This window comes from Erinaceus europaeus, chromosome 1 (assembly GCF_950295315.1).
Source record: "Erinaceus europaeus chromosome 1, mEriEur2.1, whole genome shotgun sequence".
In the NCBI taxonomy this organism is placed as follows: domain Eukaryota; kingdom Metazoa; phylum Chordata; class Mammalia; order Eulipotyphla; family Erinaceidae; genus Erinaceus; species Erinaceus europaeus.
In genome coordinates, this window is record NC_080162.1 from 122,714,018 (window position 1) to 122,735,649 (window position 21,632).

At 39.1% G+C, this 21,632-nt stretch overlaps 1 protein-coding gene across 2 annotated transcripts in view; it reads left to right on the top strand.

Moving 5' to 3' along the window:
* SNTB1 (syntrophin beta 1) overlaps positions 1–21,632 on the top strand; it is a 356,345-nt gene that overhangs the window by 239,231 nt on the left and 95,482 nt on the right. For both annotated transcript variants that reach the window (XM_060195661.1, XM_007526224.3), the window contains exon 3: positions 1,713–1,920. In XM_060195661.1, coding sequence (XP_060051644.1) covers positions 1,713–1,920 — 208 coding nt within the window. The remainder of the gene's footprint in view (positions 1–1,712; positions 1,921–21,632) is intronic.

The window sequence follows — 21,632 nt, forward strand, 5'->3', positions numbered from 1 at the left end:
CTCACATTATAATGTGCAAGGATGCAGGTTCAAGCCCCCAGTCCCACCTGCAGGGGGGGAAGCTTCGTGACTGTGAAGCGGAGTTGCAGGTGTCTCTCTGTCTCCCTCTCCCATCTCAATTTCTCTCTGTCTCTATCCAACAATAAATTTAAGAAAAAAAAAAAAGAGGAGAGAAACTTTTCCTATAAGTTGTTAGGGCCCTGAGTGACTTCAACTCAAAATAATCAGGATGACAAGTGATATGTGTTCAAAAGGCCTGTCCTAAATGCCTAAGAGAGGCTTATGCTTCTGTGGGAAATGGGCTAAAGGTATATCCATCCATTCCGTTTCATCTTTTTGCAGCGCCATGTTAATCAAGACGTACTTAAATATACAAAGTTGAAAAACAAAACTCTCTAGAACTTCCTCCATCACAATATACAGTGATACAGTTAGTTAAGTAAAACACTCTTGGCACACTCCCTGCCTATGTTACCCCCTCCTTTACTACACATGTTCAGTGATGAAGTGGTAAACAAATGTGCCACCGATAAGCATTCTAAAAAATGCTAAGCATGCAGTAGGGATTTTCAATCTACTTAATATAAACCATAGCAAGGATGTATATTGTTTTAAAAAGAAAACACTGTGGGTTGAGAGGTAAGCAAATAGAATCAGCTCACAGTTTGAGCATCTAGATATGAATTTATTATTAATTAAAGAAAACTAAACCTCCTTAGCTCAGAATATCTGGTAGATACATAGCTATACCCCCAGAGTCTACACCAATACCAAGATCTTCAGTAATTTGTGAATGAATGAATGAATGAATGAATAAACTATTAAAATAAGCCATGGAAAACTGACAATTCTTTTTTTTAATGTGTGTATTTATGTATTATTTTATATTCTGTTCATTTTCTTCATTCTTGATCTTCACAAATAACTACCCAAAGACTCATCTCTGGAATTTGGGGGTCCTATGTGACTTACACACTTAACTATCCTCTAGGGAGATAACAAATAGTGCAGCATTGACTTCAGGATCCCTTACTTCTTCTTAGTCACAAGATATGTCAACGGAATTCCAAACAGCTTCCATAAGCAGAAGGCATAATATTTCAATAACCAGTGGAAAGACACAGAGAATGGTCATCTGCAGAAAGGCCATACCAGGGATAACAAAGAGCAAGGCCATCAAATGTCTTCTAACAAGCTCACAATATTTCAAGGTTTCTTTTAATTAGTACCCCTAATGGAATATATGGTTTCAAGGGCTAAGTCACTCATCATCATTCACCTCAGACTCCTATCTTGCTATTGCAGTCACCTTGGCTCATGGCTCTGGCCCTCAGATACCAGTATTTGAAAAGTTACAGAAGTTATTAGCCTTGAAGTGTAATTAATCAGGCCATGAGATGTGGAAACCTAATGCAGGCACAAACCTGGCATGTTAAGATACATGTTTCCCCACAACTTGATAGTAGAGAAAGAAATTGAGAGGGGGAAAGAGAGAAAGATACCAGTAGCATTGCTTCACTCACTTGTTAAGCTCATCCCCTTTAAGTGGGAATTGGAGGCTTGAACATAGTTAAGTTGTGTGCTTAATCAGGTAAGCCACCACCCAGCCCTGGAAAGCTGACAATTCCAAAATAAATAATTTATTTAGCTTTTTGACTTAAGACCTGATGAAGCATCATCTTTCAGGAAAACTTTTCTCTTTTATTCTCTAGGCAGCTTGAAATCCACTCTCCAGATGCTAAGCATACAGTGATCCTTAGGAGCAAGGACTCAGCCACTGCCCAAGCCTGGTTCAGTGCCATCCATTCCAACGTGAGTGACCTGCTGACCCGAGTGATCACCAATGTGAGAGACCAGCTGGGGAAAACAGGCATTGCTGGGAGTCGGGAGATCAGACATCTTGGGTGGCTTGCAGAAAAGGTAAAGAAAATGTTCCTTTTGTCATTTCCCCCCAAGTCTCCTCCACACTTGTTGAACTGCATTTACCTTATTCCAAAGACTGATTCTCTCATTCACAGTCTATTTGGATTTCTTATTGATCAAGTCTACCTTTGTATTATGCAACAGCTTTGTCTTGATCAACTTTGATTCCTTCATATATAGCCCAATATGTGCTGAAATGCAAGTGGTTACTAATTGTTGAACAGATGAATGAGTGAGCTATGGCTGGGTAGTTTCTCACATTTTCATATATGGGCAAGGAAAATAACTGAGATCTATCACAGAACCCTTGTCTTGGGAGGTAAAGAAGTTGAAGTTGTTTCTGTGGGTTTTGGTTAACGTTGCTGTTGATAATACAAACACATTTACAAAGAACAGTAATACTAATAATAGCAAGGAAATCTAGAGCAACTACTATATCTGGATTCTTTTCATATTTTATCTTATATCTCCTGTGTATTCTTATGCTAGTAAGCCCTGAATGTTGTCATTTACATGCACTTATTTTGTGCAAGGCCTGGTGCTACGCAATAGTGGGGAGGGTGAATGAAGATGAATAAAGACTGTCCTTGGCGAGGACAAGTGCTGTGGTCATGCTAACACTATCACTCTGATTTCCTTTCCCAAGTTACGTGATATGTCAAAGATGTTAACACTCAGTTTGCAGAAATCTCCTGGAACTTAACTCTTCTCTTCATTTCAAAAAACTCCAACTTTTGGCATTGTCTAAATACCTGATTGCTGTCCTTTGAACTTGGCCTTGAGTGCTCAGAAACACGAGGCATTGGGGACAGTCTGACCTTTCAGTGACTCACATTCTAATAGGCAATAGGTAAATGGGAATAATGTTAATCACAATAACAGCTTTCCTGCCAGCGAACCATGTCATCTGAGTAGGCCCTGTCAAATGGCACTTGAAAATAATACTTGAACACAACATTCAGCTGTTTTCTTCCATTGTTCTTTGTTAGTAGCAGTTCATGCATGGGTCTCAGCCCCAGAGTTCAACACAAAGTAGATTGTTTGGTTTCAGAATGTACCATCCCTCACAGATTTCAAAGGACTAAAAGCATAATCGAGGTAGAAGTAGCACCAAATCATAATAAACACATGCCATAGGTAATCTATTTATTTATTTATAAAATATAAATATTGACAAGACCATAGGAAAAGAGGGTACAATTCCACACAGTTCCCACCACCAGAACTTCGTATCCCACTCCCCTCCTTGAAAGCTTTCCTATTCTTTATCCCTTTGGGAGCATGGACCCAGGGTCATTATGGGGTACAGAAGGTAGAAGATCTGGCTTCTATAAGTGCTTTTGCACTGAACATGGGTATTGGCAGGTCAGTCCATACTCCCAGCCTGTCCCTCTCTTTCCCTAGTGGGGAGGTGGGGCTCTAATCTCCTGTGACCTTGTGCATTAGGGCTTTGGATGGAAACAACACTGCAAATCTGTATGATAATATTTAAAAATCACAGTCTCTGACATGTGTTTTTATTGGGGGAGGGGAAGATTATTAGTCACTAACCTTTCAATTACATGTGACAAAAAAATTCAGATTGAGAGAAAAATAAATAAAATAAAAGCATGTGGAGTCAGGATGTACTGCTTCTGATAACTGTACAGACATCATGCGATAAAGTGCAATGATCTTAGGTCTGCCTCTCCATCTCTTGGTACCCTGTTCACTTTACTGGTCTTATAGACCCAGATTATATTTTCCATATAGTTGATTGTCACCAAGACTTCTGCCCCCATATTTCTAAAAGAAGACCTAATAGGACTAGCTAATTCAGATCATTTTTCAACAGAGGGATGAGGCTGAGATTACTGTCTTCCAAGCCCTATGCCTTGGGAGTTGAGGAGAAGTGGCCCTCTAATGAAAAATTTGATGGCTCTGCAAGAAAAAGACTAATTGGATTGAGAAAGAGGATCTGCTAAAGCAGCAGACAGTCATAGTAAAAGGAAAAACTTGGTTGTGATATATGAAAAAAAAAATCAGTCCTTTTTTGGTGACTTGCAATGAATGACATATTTCAGGATCCTGGCAGAAAATAGTAACAAACTCAAATTCAAAAAGGATGATTGGAAAGGCTTGAATATGGGGGTGATTTATGAGGCATGACTAAGGTAAGAAAGATCAATAAGACACCGAGAAGCCACTCAGAGGTAACACGGTGAGAATCTGCTATCACCCTGAAAAGGCAAGGGAAAGCAGAACCTATTTGAAACTAGCTAGACTTCTAGCTATATATATATATATATAAGGATCATTCTGTAAGAGTGGGAGAGAAACACAAACTTATGCTAACTTCTCCTGTTAACCTCCTGGTACCTCCCTTTGTCTTCTGGCTTCAGCCTTTGACTGACACTGTCACAGTCATGGGAGCCCTCATGAATCATTCTGATAAGATCAGCCTCCCCAGGTACACAGTTAGGAAAAGAGTATGAAGGGTAAATACCTTCCAAGTAGTTGTAAGTATCTGAAATTTGTACTGTGCTTTTTCTCTCTTTAGATCTCTTCAGCTATATTTTAAAACTATATTGAAAGTCATTTGAAAAATAGTGTTGTTCCATTACTAAGGATATTGAATATTTTTCCAAAGATTTTTTCACTTATGTTCTTTTATTTTTTAAGTTATCAAACTTTTTAAAAATATTTATTTATTCCCTTTTGTTGCCCTTGTTGTTTTATTGTTGTAGTTATTGATGTCATCGTTGTTAGAGAGAAATGGAGAGAGGAGGGGAAAACAGAGAGGGGGAGAGAAAGATAGACACTGCAGACCTGCTTCACCGCTTGTGAAGCGACTCCCCTGCAGGTGGAGAGCTGGGGGCTCGAACCTGGATCCTTATGCTGGTCCTTGCGCTTTGCGCCACGTGAGCTTAACCTGCTGCACTACTGCCCAACTCCCTATGTTCTTTGTTTATTCCAAATTACTGGTAGACATATTATTTAGCATTCCCTTAGAGTGGTAATGAAGGCATCCAAAAAGCTATGTTAGTTGTAAGGTTTTGTTCCTGTGATGCCATTTCAGATAATCATTACAGATATTTCTTTAAATCTTTTAAATATTGTTTACTATATCTCAAATAGCAATAATGAATTAGCCTGGGAAATTATCACAAGCAAGTATGGTTTTTATTGCCTTCATCTTTAAAAACTTCTCACAGTATCACTTGATGATACCAAAGTATCATCAAGTCCAAGTAAAAAAAATTCAAACTGCGACTTTGTTTGAATAAATATTTAATACCAAATCCTAGTGTGGAGACATATGAGTAGGTTTTTTTTTTTTTTGGAAAATGTTAAATGAATGGAAAATCTTTAATACTGTGGCTTTCTTATATTACCACAAATACCAGAAAATTCACTTGGTATTTGTAAAGCTATAAAGTGTGATCCTATATATACTCAGCTATACTTTATCTTAAATTGATGTCCTTTGTCTTTTTCTATTATGTTTATCTTCAATTTTACAGACTGATAACAGTGGCTCTGGAACATTTGTATATATCATATTTAATTCAAAATTTTTAGAGCTGGCATTTATAGGAACTCAAACAATAGTGAAGTAACAACAACGACTTCCCTTTTAAAATTCTTTTTATTGCAAATCCTAAAACTTTTTCTGTACCACAGAAGATGAACACCTTATAGGAGCATTACCCCTTTCTATAAGATAGTCTTGAACTAGAAAAAAAAAAAAAATCACTGTCTCTAAAGGACTAATTCTTTAGTGACTGGAGAGAATTTTGTGAACACACTCAAACACTGAAATGAGAAAATTAAAAGTGGTAGCAATGGGTTAATACAAGTTTTAGGGAAGCTGGTCGAAAAACAGATGAGTGTTCAACCCGGAGCAGTTTGACAAGCAATCTAGTAACTTAGATGACAACCAATTATGGAAGATCCTGGAAACTAGACAGATGGTTTGGATTTGATTTGGTGGGCTGTGTGGAGTTTTCATATGCACAATCAGAGAGATAAAAACTTACAGGTTGTTGGTGTAGATTAAGTGTGAACCCTCAAAAATCAAATGTTGATGTCCTAATCCCTGGTGTGATGGTATTTGGAGGTGAACCTTTAGGAAGTGATTAGCTTTAGATGAGATCATGAGGGTAGAGCTCCCGTGATGGAACTGCTGCCCTTAAAGGAAGTGAAGAAAACAGACTTGTCTTCCTTTTTATCACACAGGGATACAGTGAGAAGATATCTTTCTGCACACCAGGAAGAAGGTTCTGTTAGCATCCTGTGTTGGCACCTTGGTCAGGGACTTAATTGTTTCAGGCATCTTCTTTTTTTTTTTAAGGCATCTTCTATGACGTTCTCTCATAGTAGCTTAAACTCTAGAATAGTGATGTCTCCTAACCTCTCATTTCTATAGAAAAGGGGCCTAGGATTTATCGAATGGTAATGATGATGATGATGATGGTGATGATGATGTGTGTGCTTAACCAGATGTGCCACCACCTGACCCCAGGACATAGAGAATGGAAGAGTTTTATTTAAAATGATACTCTAAGTCAGCATGTAAGAATAGAGAGAGGGACAATACTGTGATATCATTATTTGTTTAATTTTTTAAAGAGTTATTTATGAGAGGGGGGGTAGAGCATTCCTTTGACATGTGTGCTGGGGATTGAACTTAGACTTCATGTTTGAGTCCAGTGTGTTATCCAGTGAGCCACCTGCTGAGCTGATATTTGTTTAATTTAAAAAAACAAATTCACATAGAGTATCCACTACCACTATTCATGTTCTGTTTTAAATTCCAGTAGCCATTCTCTTGACTCAACTGACCCAAGAGCCTCTGAGCTCGAACCATTTTCCTGGTCATCTTAGCACCTTGGTTTCATGAACTCCATGCATGAATGGTGATGCTCTAGTGTTGTCCCCTGTGAAGGCCTTTACCTGTTGACTGATCAGGTCTACAATGTAGTCTTTCCCCTAAGTGTGGCATCTTAAACTTCTAATTTAATAAACTTGTAATTTAATTTAATAAGCCCATTTGTTTCAAGATTCCCCATAAGTGACTGTCTTTAATCTAAACTGTAAAATGCCTTATGCCCCAAACACAGTTTTCAATATTTCTTTTTAATCTTTTACAGTTGTCATTGGTGTGTTTTGATTAGCTCAGTTTTGGACAAAAATAATTAACTTCTGACTCTCTTGATACTGATGAAGACAATAATAAACATGAACATTGCAGAATTGTTGGATTCAGGTTTCTCCTCAGTTCAGGTTTCTCCTCAGTCCTTGTTATCTCATTTTGAAAAATATTTCTTTTCAGATTAGAAACAGAATTCAAGGCTAATGAAACAGTTCACTTGGATAGTCTGCTACTTTGCTATACGTGCAACTGAAGGAGCCAGGCCCCCACTACAATGAAGGAAGAAGCTGTGGTCTCCATTTTTCTTCCATCTTATTAGTGGAATAATGGATAATGGTTTACAGTATTTATTTATTTATTTATTTATTTATTTATTTATTTTGCCTCTAGGGTTATCGCTGGGCTCAGTGCCTGTACTACAAATCCACTGCTCCTGGAGGCCATTTTTTTCCCTTTTGTTACCCTTGTTGTTTATCATTGTTGTTGTTATTATTATTGTTATTATTGCTGTCATTGTCGTTGGATAAGACAGAGAGAAATTGAGAGAGGAGGGGAAGACAGAGAGGGGGCGAGAAGATAGATACCTGCAGACCTGCTTCACCACTTGCAAAGAGGACACCCCACGAACAAGTAGGGAGCCGGGAGCCGGGGTCTCAGACTTGAATCCTTATGCCTGTCCTTGGTCTTCACACCATGTGCGCTTGCTTAATCCACTGCATTAGCGCCTGCCCCCCCCCCCCACAGTTTGGTTTCTGACACATGAGTACAATTTTTCATCTCCCGATTGTAGATATCCACAGAACACTCTCAACCCCTAGTTTGGGACCTTTTCCTTTGCCACACAGAATTCTTCACTCCTGGCTGTCAACTCCTTCCCCAGATTTATTTGTATTGGTGCAATACACTCCACTAGTCCAGGTTTCCCTTCGTGTTTTCCTTTTCTGTACTGGTTTCTTAAGTTCCACCTATAAGTGAGTTCATTCCCTGATCCAGCTTTCTGGTCCTTTTTCCAGCCATGCCATCATCTCCCCAGAAAATAACTTGGATCTGCTTGCATATCAGATGTTAGGCTCAGAAAAAAAAACCAAAAAACTAGCATACTCATGGGACCTTTGGAATATAACTAAAATAGGCCTACAAACTATTTACAAAACGGAGACCCCCAACTCATCATCTAAACTACTCCAGCCTTTAGGTCTATGATTAGTCAATAATTTATTTGGCTTTATATGTTGTCTCTTTTTTCAGCTACCAGGTTATGTCAGTCAACGTTCAGGGCGCCAGTATGCCGGGCTAGCTTCGCGGCGGGAGACAGACGACCAGGGACACACGGCACAGCGGAGAAGCAATATTTCTTTATTCACGAGCGAACGATTCAAAAAACTAATATAATCTAATCACAACCCTATTCTGTCCTGCCTCTCCTCCGGCGGAAGAGTCAGGAACCAAGGAAGTATATAGAATAGGGGGCGGGAGAAGGAAGAAGCTCGAACTAGCAAGAACTAAACCAAAATCTCCTGGAGGCAGGGGGAGCGAGACCAAACCAATGTAGCAGAATGACCATGTAAATAGACCACAACGTCAAGCAATGTAACAGAAGGGCTCCCAGAAGCAGAACTAGAAGCATACCAACAAGGTTCCAGATGCTAACATGATGCCAATCAGGCTTCCCTGGGCAGATGACCCCACCAATGTGTCCTGGAGCCCTGCTTCCCCAGAGCCCCGCCCCACTAGTGAAAGAGAGAGACAGGCTGGGAGTATGTCAAAGCCTATGTTCAGTGGGAAAGCAATTATAGAAGCCAGACCTCCCACCTTCTGCACCCCATAATAACCCTGGGTCCGTACTCCCAGAGAGATAAAGAATAGGAAAGCTATCGGGGAGGGGATGCTATACGGAGTTCTGGTGGTAGGAATTGTGTGGAGTTGTACCCCTCTTGTCCTATGGTTTTGGTTAGTGTTTCCTTTTTATAAATAAAATTTCTTTTAAAAGATTTATTTTTTACTTTTAAAAGTCTTTTTTTAAATATATTTATTTTTCTTTTATTTGATAGGACAGAGGGAAGGGGGATAGAGGGGGAGAGAAACAGACACCTTTAGCACTGCTTCACCAATTCCCCCAGCAGGTGGGGACAGGGGCTTGAACCTGGGGTCCTTATGCACTTTAATGTGTGCAGTTAATCAGGTGTGCCACAACCCAGCCCTGTCCTTTTTTTTTTTTTTTTTTCATAACTCACTTAGTATAATTACTTCCAGTTCCATACAAGGTGAAACAAAGCATATGACTTCATCATCACTTTAACAGCTGAGTAGTATTCCATTATGTAGACACACTATAACTTTCTTAGGTGTGATCTCCTTTATTCTCTCTCTACCTGTCTCTACATAGACAAGTAAAATAAAAGCATAACTCATCAAAACAAAACCCACTTGGGAGTGCTGAGATAAAAGTTAGTTCTCAATTGTCTTTGTTTCCATGTCAGGTTCTTTCAAATAGGAATGTCTATAAAGCTATACCTACCAGTCATTGAAGAAAAGAGGCTGGTCATTAGTATTTATTGTGTGTCTAGCCTGTCTAAGGCAGTGTGCTTTAAACAATCCCTTTCCTATGAGACAAGCTGGAGGAAATTGAGTAGCTTCTAATATTGTGTCTCTATATGTCAGAACCCAGAACACCCCACTAAGCTAATAAAGGGACCTATGAACATGTCCCTATGAATGACATGCTCCATGTCATAGTCATGACAAAGTAAGAGATATGGCAAAACAACTAAAATACTTTACTGGACTTTTCTAAAAACGAGAGCTATCTTCATCAGTCTATGCTGTTATGATAAAGTACCACACACCTCACAGCTCTGGAGATCACACCACCAGCATGACCAACTTCTGGTGCAGGACCTTTCCCTGGATTATAGATGGTTTCCTTCTTATTGTATCCTCACATATAAGAGAGGAGAAAGATTAGTTTTTATCTTCTTATCTGAGTGCTAATGCCATCATAGAACTCTCCACTCTAATATCCTAATTACTTTCCAGTTGACCTGCCTTCTAATAACATCTCATCAAGGCTTCAGTATATGAATTTGTGAGAGTCATAAGCTTTTACTCCACACCAAGAGGAAGTAAGACAGAGTAAGAGTACTATATTTTTCACTTCTGTATATATCCATCCCAATCCTCATCCCAATGCTTCTGTTCTTTTCACTAAATGAGGAAACCCAAGAAGAGACAATACTTTCCTGTCTATTCTTTGTATCTGTTCTTAATTATGTCAATAAAATTGACCTCTCTGGCTATATTCCTTTTACAGTCCACACAGTAATCTTTCTTCCTACTCTTCGTTCTTATTTTATGCTACAGAAGTCCAACAAATGGGTCCCACAAAGTCTAAACTCGTCTTTGATAGGGCCTATTAGGAGAAAATCACAACATGCACACAGACACACACACAGAGAGAGAGAGAGAGAGAGAGTGTCTCACTTTGTACAGTTCCATTATCAGGTTTTCAAGTTTCATGAAATAACACTAGCCTCTCCACAGCACAATTCAAATTTCATCAGCCCCGTTATTGAAACTCCACAGTGTACTGATCGAGTAAACCCATAGAGCACATGCTTTTGCTCGCAGTGGACTTCATTCCACAGATCCCTGTGGTCTTGGCTGATGTGCTTCATGGTCATGAACAAGCACATCACTGTGTTTCACAGTCTGTCTGTGACCCTTCATCACATGCCTAATCACATGATAAAATCGAAGTGATTAGTGGCATTCCCTTCTGCTCTGGGAGTGATAAATCAATCCAGCATTTTACATGAATGGATAGTGAAAACATGGAATTGCTCCAAACAGATGAAAGGGCAGCCAAACAAAAATTGACAACTCTGGAAGTAAACTTCAAATCTAACATAAATGAGAGCATAGATAAAATAGGTTATCATGGGGGTGTTAACATGGATACTGGAGGAGATGCTTTTGATATGGAGCCAGAATCATTTGGGGAAGGTAAATTTAGGAGCATAAATGCAGAGAGTAACTATGAAGAAAAGGTGAAATGTGCCTACAGAAGAAGTGACCTCGGTAAAAAACTTCACAGTGAAGGAACTTTCAGAGATATTTTACATCATTGAAAATGCAGAGGGGAAATATTGCTAGTGGATCCATATTTACAGGAGAACAGTGAGTTGCCAGCATAGAGGAATTGCTTCCTTGCTCTCCACAAGGAGTATGGTGAGATGGAAACAGCCAGCAGGCTTTGCTTAAACTATTCTGGGCCTTTTGGCAAAGAGATAGAACATTTTCATTATCAATCCTTCTAATTTTAAATTACAGGTTACTAAATAAATAATGGTTTTATTAGCTTTTCATTTCCCCATATAAGGACAGTAATATTTTGAGATTTTACTAAAAAAATTTAAAATCCCATTCAACAATACTATTTTTCTTCAACTGATTATGTACTATGGATTCAGCAGTCATTTCTACTGACAAACTAAACAGTCCTACAAAAAAGCAGGAATAATAATAAAAACCAGGAATACCTCTCTCTACATTTCTTTATTCGTCTCCTTGTATACCATAAGATAAATATCATACATCATCTTGGTCATTTATTTGTCTACCTGAAGTTCTCTTCTTGTATATATTCACATGAACATACACACATATTTATTCATACATACACATTTCTGTATATACTCATCTAGTTATGTCTTTAAGCATTTATATATTTGCACTTATGATTTATTAGCCCATTGTTAATTTTATTTTTTATTTTTATTAGTGATTTAGTAATGATTAATAAGATTTTAATATAACAAGGGTATAATTCAATACAGTTCCCACCACCAGAGTTCTGTGTCCCATCACCTCTATTGGAAGCTTTCCTATTCTTTTTTTAAAAATATTTATTTACTTGTTGTAGTTATTACTGTTGTTGTTATTAATGTTGTTGTTGTTAGATAGGACAGAGAGAAATGGAGAGAGGAGAGAAAGGCAGAGGGGGGAGAGAAAGATAGATACCTGCAGAACTGCTTCACCAACTGTGAAGTGACCCCTTCCCACTTTACAGGTGGGAAGCCGGGGGCCTGAACCGGAATCCTTAAGCCCGTTCTTGCACTTTGTACCACCTGTGCTTAACCCAGTGCACTACCGCCCAACTCTCACTTTTCTATACTTTACCCCTCTAGGAGTACAGATAAAAATTCTTTTTTTTTTTCAATTATTTATAAAAAGGAAACACTGACAAAAATCATAGGATAAAAGGGGTACAACTCCACACAATTCTCACCACTGGAACTCCGTATCCCATCCCCTCCCCTGATAGTTTGCCTATTCTTTATCCCTCTGTGAGTAAATTCTTTTGGGGGTATAGAAGGTGGGAGGTCTGGCTTCTGTAATTGCTTTCCAGTGGACATGGGCATTGGCAGGTTGTCCCATACTCCCAGCCTGTCCCTAGTGGGGTAGGGCTCTGGAGAGGTGAGGTTCTAGGACATATTGGTGAGGTTGTCTGTCCAGGGAAGTCAGGATGGTGTCAGAGTAGTACCTGCAACTTGGTGGCTGAAATGCAGTAAGATATAAATCAGACAAATTGTTTAATAAACAGGAATTTAAATGTAGGAATAGAGAAGGTGAAATTAGAGGTCTTTGGGTGGGAAGAATCTAGAGAGTCTATTTAGGTACGTTGTAAAGGGTATTTTAGGCATGTTGTAATTTACTTTAGTAATTTTTGCCTGAGCCTGATAGCTAACATGCAGGTGGTCTAACAATATTATCTGAGAAGATGGTGTCAGATTTGAGAACAGGCCTAGAAAACTGGACTAGGGCAGAGAGTAGCTCCCAAACTTGAGGAAAGTATATAAATACCATTAACTATTTACCCCCATCAGTCTAACCTAGGGACCATATATATTCATATTTAGCACAGGAGCCTGTGTAAACCTCTGAGGCCCTGTCCAGACCATCATTAATTTTCAGTCATAACAATAGCAAGTTACTCATCCTACAAAATTCCAGGTAAATAGAGCCAACCAAATAATCTCATTCTCTAGCTACATTGCCCAGCTTCTTGTTAGAAGATTCTCAAGTGTAAGTGCACAATAAACCTGGCTTGAGTAGTCCAGGCTCTGGTAATTAAGATCTTGACAGTCTAATTAATGGAATGATTTCTGGAGCCTTTAAAAATATCAGTTCCACCATCTGCTCAAAAATTACCTAAGTAAGAATTTCCTACCATTTCCAGGGAGAAAATAGTTTCTGACCTGAGGGAACTCCCATCTGAGAAATGAAAATAGAACTACTGCCCAGGCTACCCCAGACTTGCCTCATCTCTCTAAATCACAAGTCTTTTATGCTAGGGAACACAAACTGTTAATGCAATTAAGTGCTAATAGGCCTGGCGTGTTGCTTTAAAAGGCAGTCATCAAGTCAGTGAGTGAATCACCTCTGACAAGAGCAAGACTGAGGAAAACCTGGCAACAATTTTCTTCCTGTGAGTCTTTTACCACAAGTGTTTCAAATAAATGCACTAGTGAGAATGTCATTCAAATTATCCTCATCTTCCATTCTCTCAAGGGAAAAGCAAGAGATTCCAGGTGGGGGGTTGTAAAGGCCATGGTGAAAAGAAAGTCTGCATCAGTTCACAGTGCACTTTAGTGACATAATGTCCTAACCAAGATGGAATTGTCAGAGCCACCCATGGAAGGAAGATGGGGGTATGTACAGCTCCTTGTAGACGAGTTCCCCCAAACTCCTATAGGCCTGACTGAATCTCTTTGGAGAGGATTGTTGATCTTGAGTGAGAATAATTCATAGATTCCACTAAACGTTGTCTTCTCTTCCTAGGCATTACAGATTGTCCTTTCTTTATGAAATAGTTATCTTCTAATAAAGCTCCCTAGATTTAGCAAAGGAAAGAGGATTTCCATTGTTTGTACCAATACTCTGCTGTTCACTGACATGAGGAGGTCCCCTAGGAATCTCCCGTCTCTGTACTTAGGATGGCCAAACATATGTACCCAACACTGGCTAGATGCTATTGGCAGCAGTTCATTCGTTATAGAGTACTGGAGTGGGGTCATACATGGGAACAGTGAAACAGCAGAAGCTCTAGGAGACAGACTTTAGTAATAAGAGGGCATGGTCTCACTGAAACACTAATTCGGAGGGACCTATGAACCACTATATTCATAGTATTCACAATAGCCAAAGAGAGGAAGCAGCCTAAATACCCATCAACAGATGACTGGCTACTGAACTTATGGGATATATATTCCATGGAATGCTACCCTGCAGTCAGAAAAGATGATATTGTGTCTTTTGGGACAAATAGATGGAATTGGGGGTGATTATACTTAGCAAAATAAGTAAAGAGATGAAAGACAACTACCAGACAGTTTCACTCATATGTGGAATCTAGAGATATGACTCACGTGAACTTGGGGAAAAAACAGAAGTAGAGCCAGGTGGTGGAACACCTGGTTAAGCACACAAATTACACTGTGCATTGACCCAGGTTCAAACCCCTAGACCCTCCACCTGCAAGGGGAAAGCTTCATGAGTTATGAAGCAGAGCTGCAGGTGTCTTTCTGTCTCTTTCCATCTCTTTTTAACTTTTATTATCTTTATTAACTTACTGGATAAAGATAGCCAGAAATTAATAGGAAGGGGGAGATAGGGAGAGAGACAGAGACACCTGCAGCACTGCTTCACTACCCATGAAGCTTTCACCCTACAGGTGGGGAGCCAGGGCATGAACTGCATCCTTGCACATTATAATGAGCATTCAACCAGGTTTGCCACCACCTGGCCCCTTTTTCCCCTCTCTATCTCCCTCTCTCCTCTCAATTTCTCTCTGTTGATCTCCAATAATAAATAAATAAAATAAAAATATTTTTAAGTTTTTTTTGTTTGTTTTTGTTTTGATCAGAGCACTGCTCAGCTCTGGCTTACGATGGTGCAGGGGATTGAATCTGGGACTTTGGAGCCTCAGGCATGAAAGTTCCTTTGCATAACCATTTTGCAATCTACTCGTGCCCCTAAAAATATTTGTTAAAAAAGAAGTTGGAAATGTAATGGTAGTGACTAAAATAAATATAATATGAATTAATTTAAGTCCATTTAAAAAAAACAGAAGCAAGCAAATTTCTGACTTGTGAGAATGGGAGGTGGGAGGGTGGGATACAAAACTGTGGTGGTGGGCATGGTGTGGGACTGTACACTGTAATCTTACAATCTTGTAACCTACTATTAATCACAAATAAAAATTAATTTTCAAAAAGAGGGCATGTGCAAAGCGCAAGAACCAGAGTAAGGATCCCAGTTCAAGCCCCCGGGTCCCCACCTGCAGGGGAGTCACTTCACAAGTGGTGAAGCAGGTCTGCAGGTGTCTATCTTTCTCTACCCCTCTCTGTCTTCCCTTCCTCTCTCCATTTCTCTCTGTCCTATCCAACAACAACGATATCAATAACAGCAGCAATAATAACTACAACAATAAAACAACAAGGGCAACAAAAGGAAATAAATAGTTTTTTAAAAATGATTTAAAAAAAAATAGGGCATGGTCTCTCTGGCTTCCACGGAAAAATGTGGTTAGCTTGTTTAATATTTTATAGGATGGCAGGGAAGAAACAAACATTAAGGCTGAGTGTTAGGTGGAGTGCAGGGAACTAGCTGAGTAGGAAAATTTTCCCACTGAGTGGAAAAGTGCCCTATGAGGCTCAAGATGTAAAGCATCATGATTTTTTTTTTTTTGCCTGCAGGGTTATTGCTGGGGCTCAGTGCCAGCACTATGAATCCACTGCTCCTAGTGGCCATTTTCCTTCCTTCCTTCCTTCCTTCCTTCCTTCCTTCCTTCCTTCCTTCCTTCCTTCTTTCCTTCCTTCCTTCCTTCCTTCCTTTCCTTCCATCTTTTCTTCCTTCTTTATTTTTTTCTTTCTTTACTGGATAGGACAGTGAGAAATTGTGAGTGGAGCAGGAGATAGAGAGACACTTGCAGACCTGATTCACTGCTTGTGAAGCGACCTCCTGTAGGTGGGGAGCCTGGGGCTCAAACCAGGATCTTTGCTTCCTACTATGTGGCCCCCGCATCACATGAAATCTTTTAAATTTTTTTTATTATATTTATTTTCCCTTTTGTTGCCCTTGTTTTATTATTGTTGTTGTTATTGATGTCGTCGTTGTTGTTATTGATGTCGTCGTTGTTGTAGGACAGAGAGAAATAGAGAGGAGGGGAAGACAGATGGGGAGAGAAAGATAGAGACACCTGCAGACCTGCTTCACCACCTGTGAAGCAACTCTCCTGCAGATGGGGAGCTAGTGTGTTCAAATGAGAGGAGAATTTTCCAGCACTTGTACACAGGATCTTTAAGGAACAGAGAGATGCAGTTGGGGAACTGGGTTGTGGCACACCTGGTTGAGCACACCTGTTACAATGCAAAAGGATCCTGGTTTGAGCCCCTGATCCCCACCTGCAGGGGGAAAGCTTTGCAAAGGAAGTAGTGCTGCAGGTGTCTCTGTCTTATCACCCCTTCCCTCTTGATTTCTGGCTATCTCTATCCAATAAATAAAGAAAGAAAATTTTAAAATTAAGAAAAAAGAGAGATGCAGTTGGTTCTGTGGCAGGTTGCTTATTACCATCACCAAGAAGTTTACTTTTACTCTTAAATATATTCAAATTATAGCAGTTCAGCCTGGTATTTACTCATTCCTCCCTTCTTTGGGAAGATTAGTATTTTTGGTGTTTTGAAATTTCTAGATGTCACTTTTAGAGTACTTTTGCTGTCTTACTATTTTTTTCTATTTGAACTTTTTATTACTTCTAGACTTGGTATTACTCTAGGACTGGGCTACAGTATTACAAATACAAATGAACACATTTCATTTTCCAACCAGAGATTCTTTCAAGTTGGTATTTTCAGGTTTTATACACTGAATTGATGTCCACATTTCTCAAGGGAGTAAATTTGAAAATTATATATACATATATATCTTTGTGCTGATTTCCTTTAGAATTAAGGGTAGAAATTTGGGTTTATGTAGAATCTTAGAATCCAGTTGAAATGCTGACATATTCACATACAAACCACATCAAAATAAAATTGTGGAACTCCAGCAGGACTTTCAATTCCACCCAATTCCCTCTCAGAAAGACTCAGGAAGAGGCCCTGAAATATTCTGTGATCTGTTTTTGTCTTGCGGATTGTAACCTTGCAGAGTTAAAAGGCACTTTCTTATTTGCTCATATATGGCTCCAAAGTCTACACAGTCTGTGGGAATTAGTAGGTGGTCAATCTCTGTTTGTCAAATAAATGGGTCGGCGAATTAGTATTTTCCAGACCATGCAATCATTGCTTTCAGTAGATACTACAGCACACTTGTCTGAGGATAAAGTACTCGTACATAATGTGTTTTAAATGGCTTTGTTGAGGGAGGAGATGGACATCCCAGACACCCAGCCCTCATTTCTGTGTTTTATGCAATGATCCTTTTCACAGGAGGATTCTCAGACCATAAAATTGGAATAACTTAGAGGTTTTTCTCCTTGAAAATGTCAAGCTTCTCAATTTTGAGTGAAAGGTAGACAAGGTGATCTTTGAGTGGCTGCTCTTTATTTTCTATGAGTTTATCATCCTACTTAGTGAAAGGAATACTAGATTAGAAATTGGAAAATGAGGGCTCTGGGTTATCCCCAGGAAATAACACAACTCAGATGCAGGTCTTATTTCTTCAGTGGGATCAAAGAACTATGAAACCTTAATTAAGCTTTAGAGCTAGAAGTACAGAATAAATAATAGAATACTAAACAGTGTTTTATGTTATTGGACTATAATCATGCCACTAATGTGCATTATGTGTGAGAACAAAACTCAGCATCTCTTTGATTTTTAGTTCAAGGCATAATCCACAGACTAGTGCACTTCATCATCCATGTAAAGTACTGTAAGAACTATTCAGAATTACATGAGATAATCCTTTTAAATGCTGCTTCTCTACTGGGGCTGTGGGACATTATTGGTCTAGAATTTCATGAGGTCCAAATAGAGACTGGGAGGGCCTTCTTGAGAGGAAGGGTTTAAGAGGACGGAACCCCTGGGAATATGAGGAAGAAAGCTAAAAATTTGCAAAGCGTCAAGAGGCTAAAGAAGGCAGTGGGGGTGAGAGCTGGTCCTTGGTTATGATGACCCTTTGGCCATGGCCTGTCTTTAATTAGAACTCATACTTAGATTTCTAAAATAGTATGTGCCATGCTTACTATTATACTTTTTTGTCAAACAATTTTATTTTGGTTCATAAAATGGGGGGGGGGGGTGGTACATAGACTGTGAAGCTTATCTACCTCTCAACTTTTTCACACACTCCTTCCTCCCTAGTTCCCCCCTTGACTCCTTGCTCTTTTTCACACATGGGTGGATTAATATTGTGTGAATTCTCATCCATCCAGTCCCTTTCAGTTGAAGATCATCTAGGTTTTCACAACACTTTCTTTTCTCCAATTAGCTATGTTTTTTGCTCCCTAGCACCTTGGCTAAGGGGTGTGAAAGAGGAAGAAAGCAAACTCACCCAAGAGGATTCTTGTCAAAGGCAATGGAAAAGCATGCCCTGAGGATTCTGGCAGTGAACATGCAGTGTGTAGGTGCATCAGTGTCTCACAAAAACTTTGGATGAAGGTTTACTTGAGCACCCATATCTCCCAGATCTCTCTACACTCTGGATTACCTGAAGACAATGGTGTCAGATTCAGCAAAGTCCTATCTCTGAACATACACGACACCATTTAATCATGTGTGTCTGTAGAATTTATATACTAGTATGTCAGCTAAGGTGAATTTGGGAAACCTAGAAATCAATTTATAGCCCAATAAATTCAATAGTAACTAATTAAGTGAATATGTAAGAGGCAGGGAAGGACAGTGGATTTGCAATACAGCATGATAACTCTAACATTTTACCTGGGCACCTTCTTAGATTTTAATTCTCATTTTATTTACTGCTGTGGTGACTTTAAATAAGTTTTTTAAATTATTATCTTTATTTAGTTATTGGATAGAGACAGACAGAAATTGAGAGGGAAGGAAGTGATAGAGAGGGAGAGAGACACCTGCAGCCCTGCTTTACCACTCATGAAGCTTTCCCCCAGCAGATGGGGGCCAGGAGCTCGAACACAGCCCTTGCACACTGTAACATGTGCGATCAACCAGGTGCACCACCACCCACCCCCTCCCCAAGTTTTCTAAAGTCTTGATCTTCATCTTTTATGTCTGTAAAAAAGAGAGATTAGGGGGGCAGGTGGTGGCACACACCATTAAGCACATGTATTACCATGTGCAAAGACCTAGGTTCAAGCCCCTGCACCCTACCTGCACAGAGAACACTTCCCAAGTGGGGGAGCAGGTCTGCAGGTATCTTTCTCTCTCCCTCTCTTTTTCTTTAATTTTTTATTATATTCATTTATTTATGTATTGAATAGAGACAGCCAAAAATCAAGAAGGAAGAAGGAGATAAAGAGAGAGACCTACATCACTACTTTACCATTTGCAAAGCTTTCCCGCTATAGATGGGAACTGGGGGTTCAAACCTGGGACCTTGCACATTGTATCATGTGCGCTCAACCAGGTACACCACCACCTGGCCTCCTTTGTCCCTCTTTCTCTCCCCTCTCATCTCAATTTCTCTCTGTCCTATCAGAGAAAGGAGAAAAAAATAGAAAAAGGAAAAATTGGCAGCTGGGAGTGATAGATTCATAGTGATGGCAGTGAGCATCATCCATAATCTTGGCGGCAATAAAAAATAAGTAGAATAAAAAAGAGATCAATACCTGTCTCAATAGATAATTTATGTGATTTAAATGATTTTTTTTTTTGCAATATCTGGTGTAGGGTCTGATATATTATCATCCAAGTAAGTTGAATGGCTGTCCCAGCTAAGAAATAGTTGTCCCCATCTGCATGGGGAAAGCTTCACAAGTGGTGAAGCAGGGCTGCAAGTGTCTCTCAATCTCTGTCCCTTCCCTCTTGATTTCTGGCTGTCTCTATCCAATAAATAAAGATAATTTTTTTAAAGTTGTGACATAGTATTTGTACATAGATCATTAGACTGTAGGTGCCTCTCTCACTACCTGTCTCCCCTTCTCTCTCAGCTTTTCTCTGTCTCTAACCAAAATAAATAAATAAAATATTTTTAAAAATTAAGGCCATTAGAAATCTAATCATTCTTATGCTACTAACATATTTGCTTTCTTCTATTAATTTCACAAAAAGAATTTTCACTGACTCTTTCACCAAAATATTAACTTACTATATAGATAAGAATTATCAAATTTATATGATAGTCTTTCATTTATTCCTAACTTCTCTTTTCTGACCAAGAAGGATCACTTTCATTATCAGTATTATCATTTGGGTTTTAGATCTTCTCCCACAAAGAAACTAAGTTGATGTGCTTGTATGTGTATGTGCACATGTCTGTTTTCTTGTATTATTATAGTGGGGTGCTAGTTGTTTACAGTATAATTGTTGACACATGGGTACCATTTTTCTTCTCCCTGTGATAGATGTTTGCAAAACACTCTCACCTTTAACTTGGTTCCTTTTCCACCATCGTGCACCAGGATTCCAAAGCCTTGAAGGAATCATGTTAAGTGAGATAAGCCAAAGTGAGAAGGATGAATACCAGATAATCTCACTCATAGGCAAAACCAAAGAAAGAAGTACTGAGAGGGAAAACACAAATTAAAACTTGGACTGGGTTTCATGTGTATGTTTACTGACTTCACACAAGGGGAGAGCAGCAGAGCCTGCAGAAGGGTCCGAGGAAGGCCATCAGCCAACTGACTCTGAGTCTGTGTCAGCCCACACTTTCAGAACTGGCCCTCAGCAAAATTATAAATGACTGCAAGGCATGGACATTTGGATACACATATAGAACAACTGTATAAAATTCATGAAAGCCAAAGATCCCCTGTATTTGATATAGTCAAAATGTATGCCAACAATAGTGCTGCCAATTTGAGGAAAGGAAAAAGTAATGGAGTTTCCAGAAAAAGCATGAATAGAAAAAGCCATACTGGAGCTGGTCTCAAAAATTGGAAAGATTTAAATGTGTCATGTTTGGCCCATTCTTTGATTTCACAGAAAAGGTCCTTAAATAAAGGTGTTTACTACATAAAGCCTGGACAAATTCACATGTAAGTTTAACTAAGACACTATTATAAAATTATAAATATAATTCTATACTATACTTAATCAGCTATAAATTATGTAACACCTTCCTAAAGTTTATATAAAACACATTCACTAACTGTATGAAAACCAACTTACAGCAAAGGCCTAAGATGGCTCATTCATGATTCCTGTTTTTCTTTATACTGAAAGACATCAGAAGTCGAAAGAATACATGCACATTTGTTGGAAATTTAGAGTTCTTGATGACTTTTAGACACTAATCCATAGTTTTTATTTTGTTTTGTTTTACTATTTTATATGTAAACTTTTCTCATAGCAAGCAAGGACCCTTCAAAAGCATTTGCCAGCAGGGCCAGGTGATGGCCCTCTTTTAAATCGCAGACTTCTCATCCTATTCT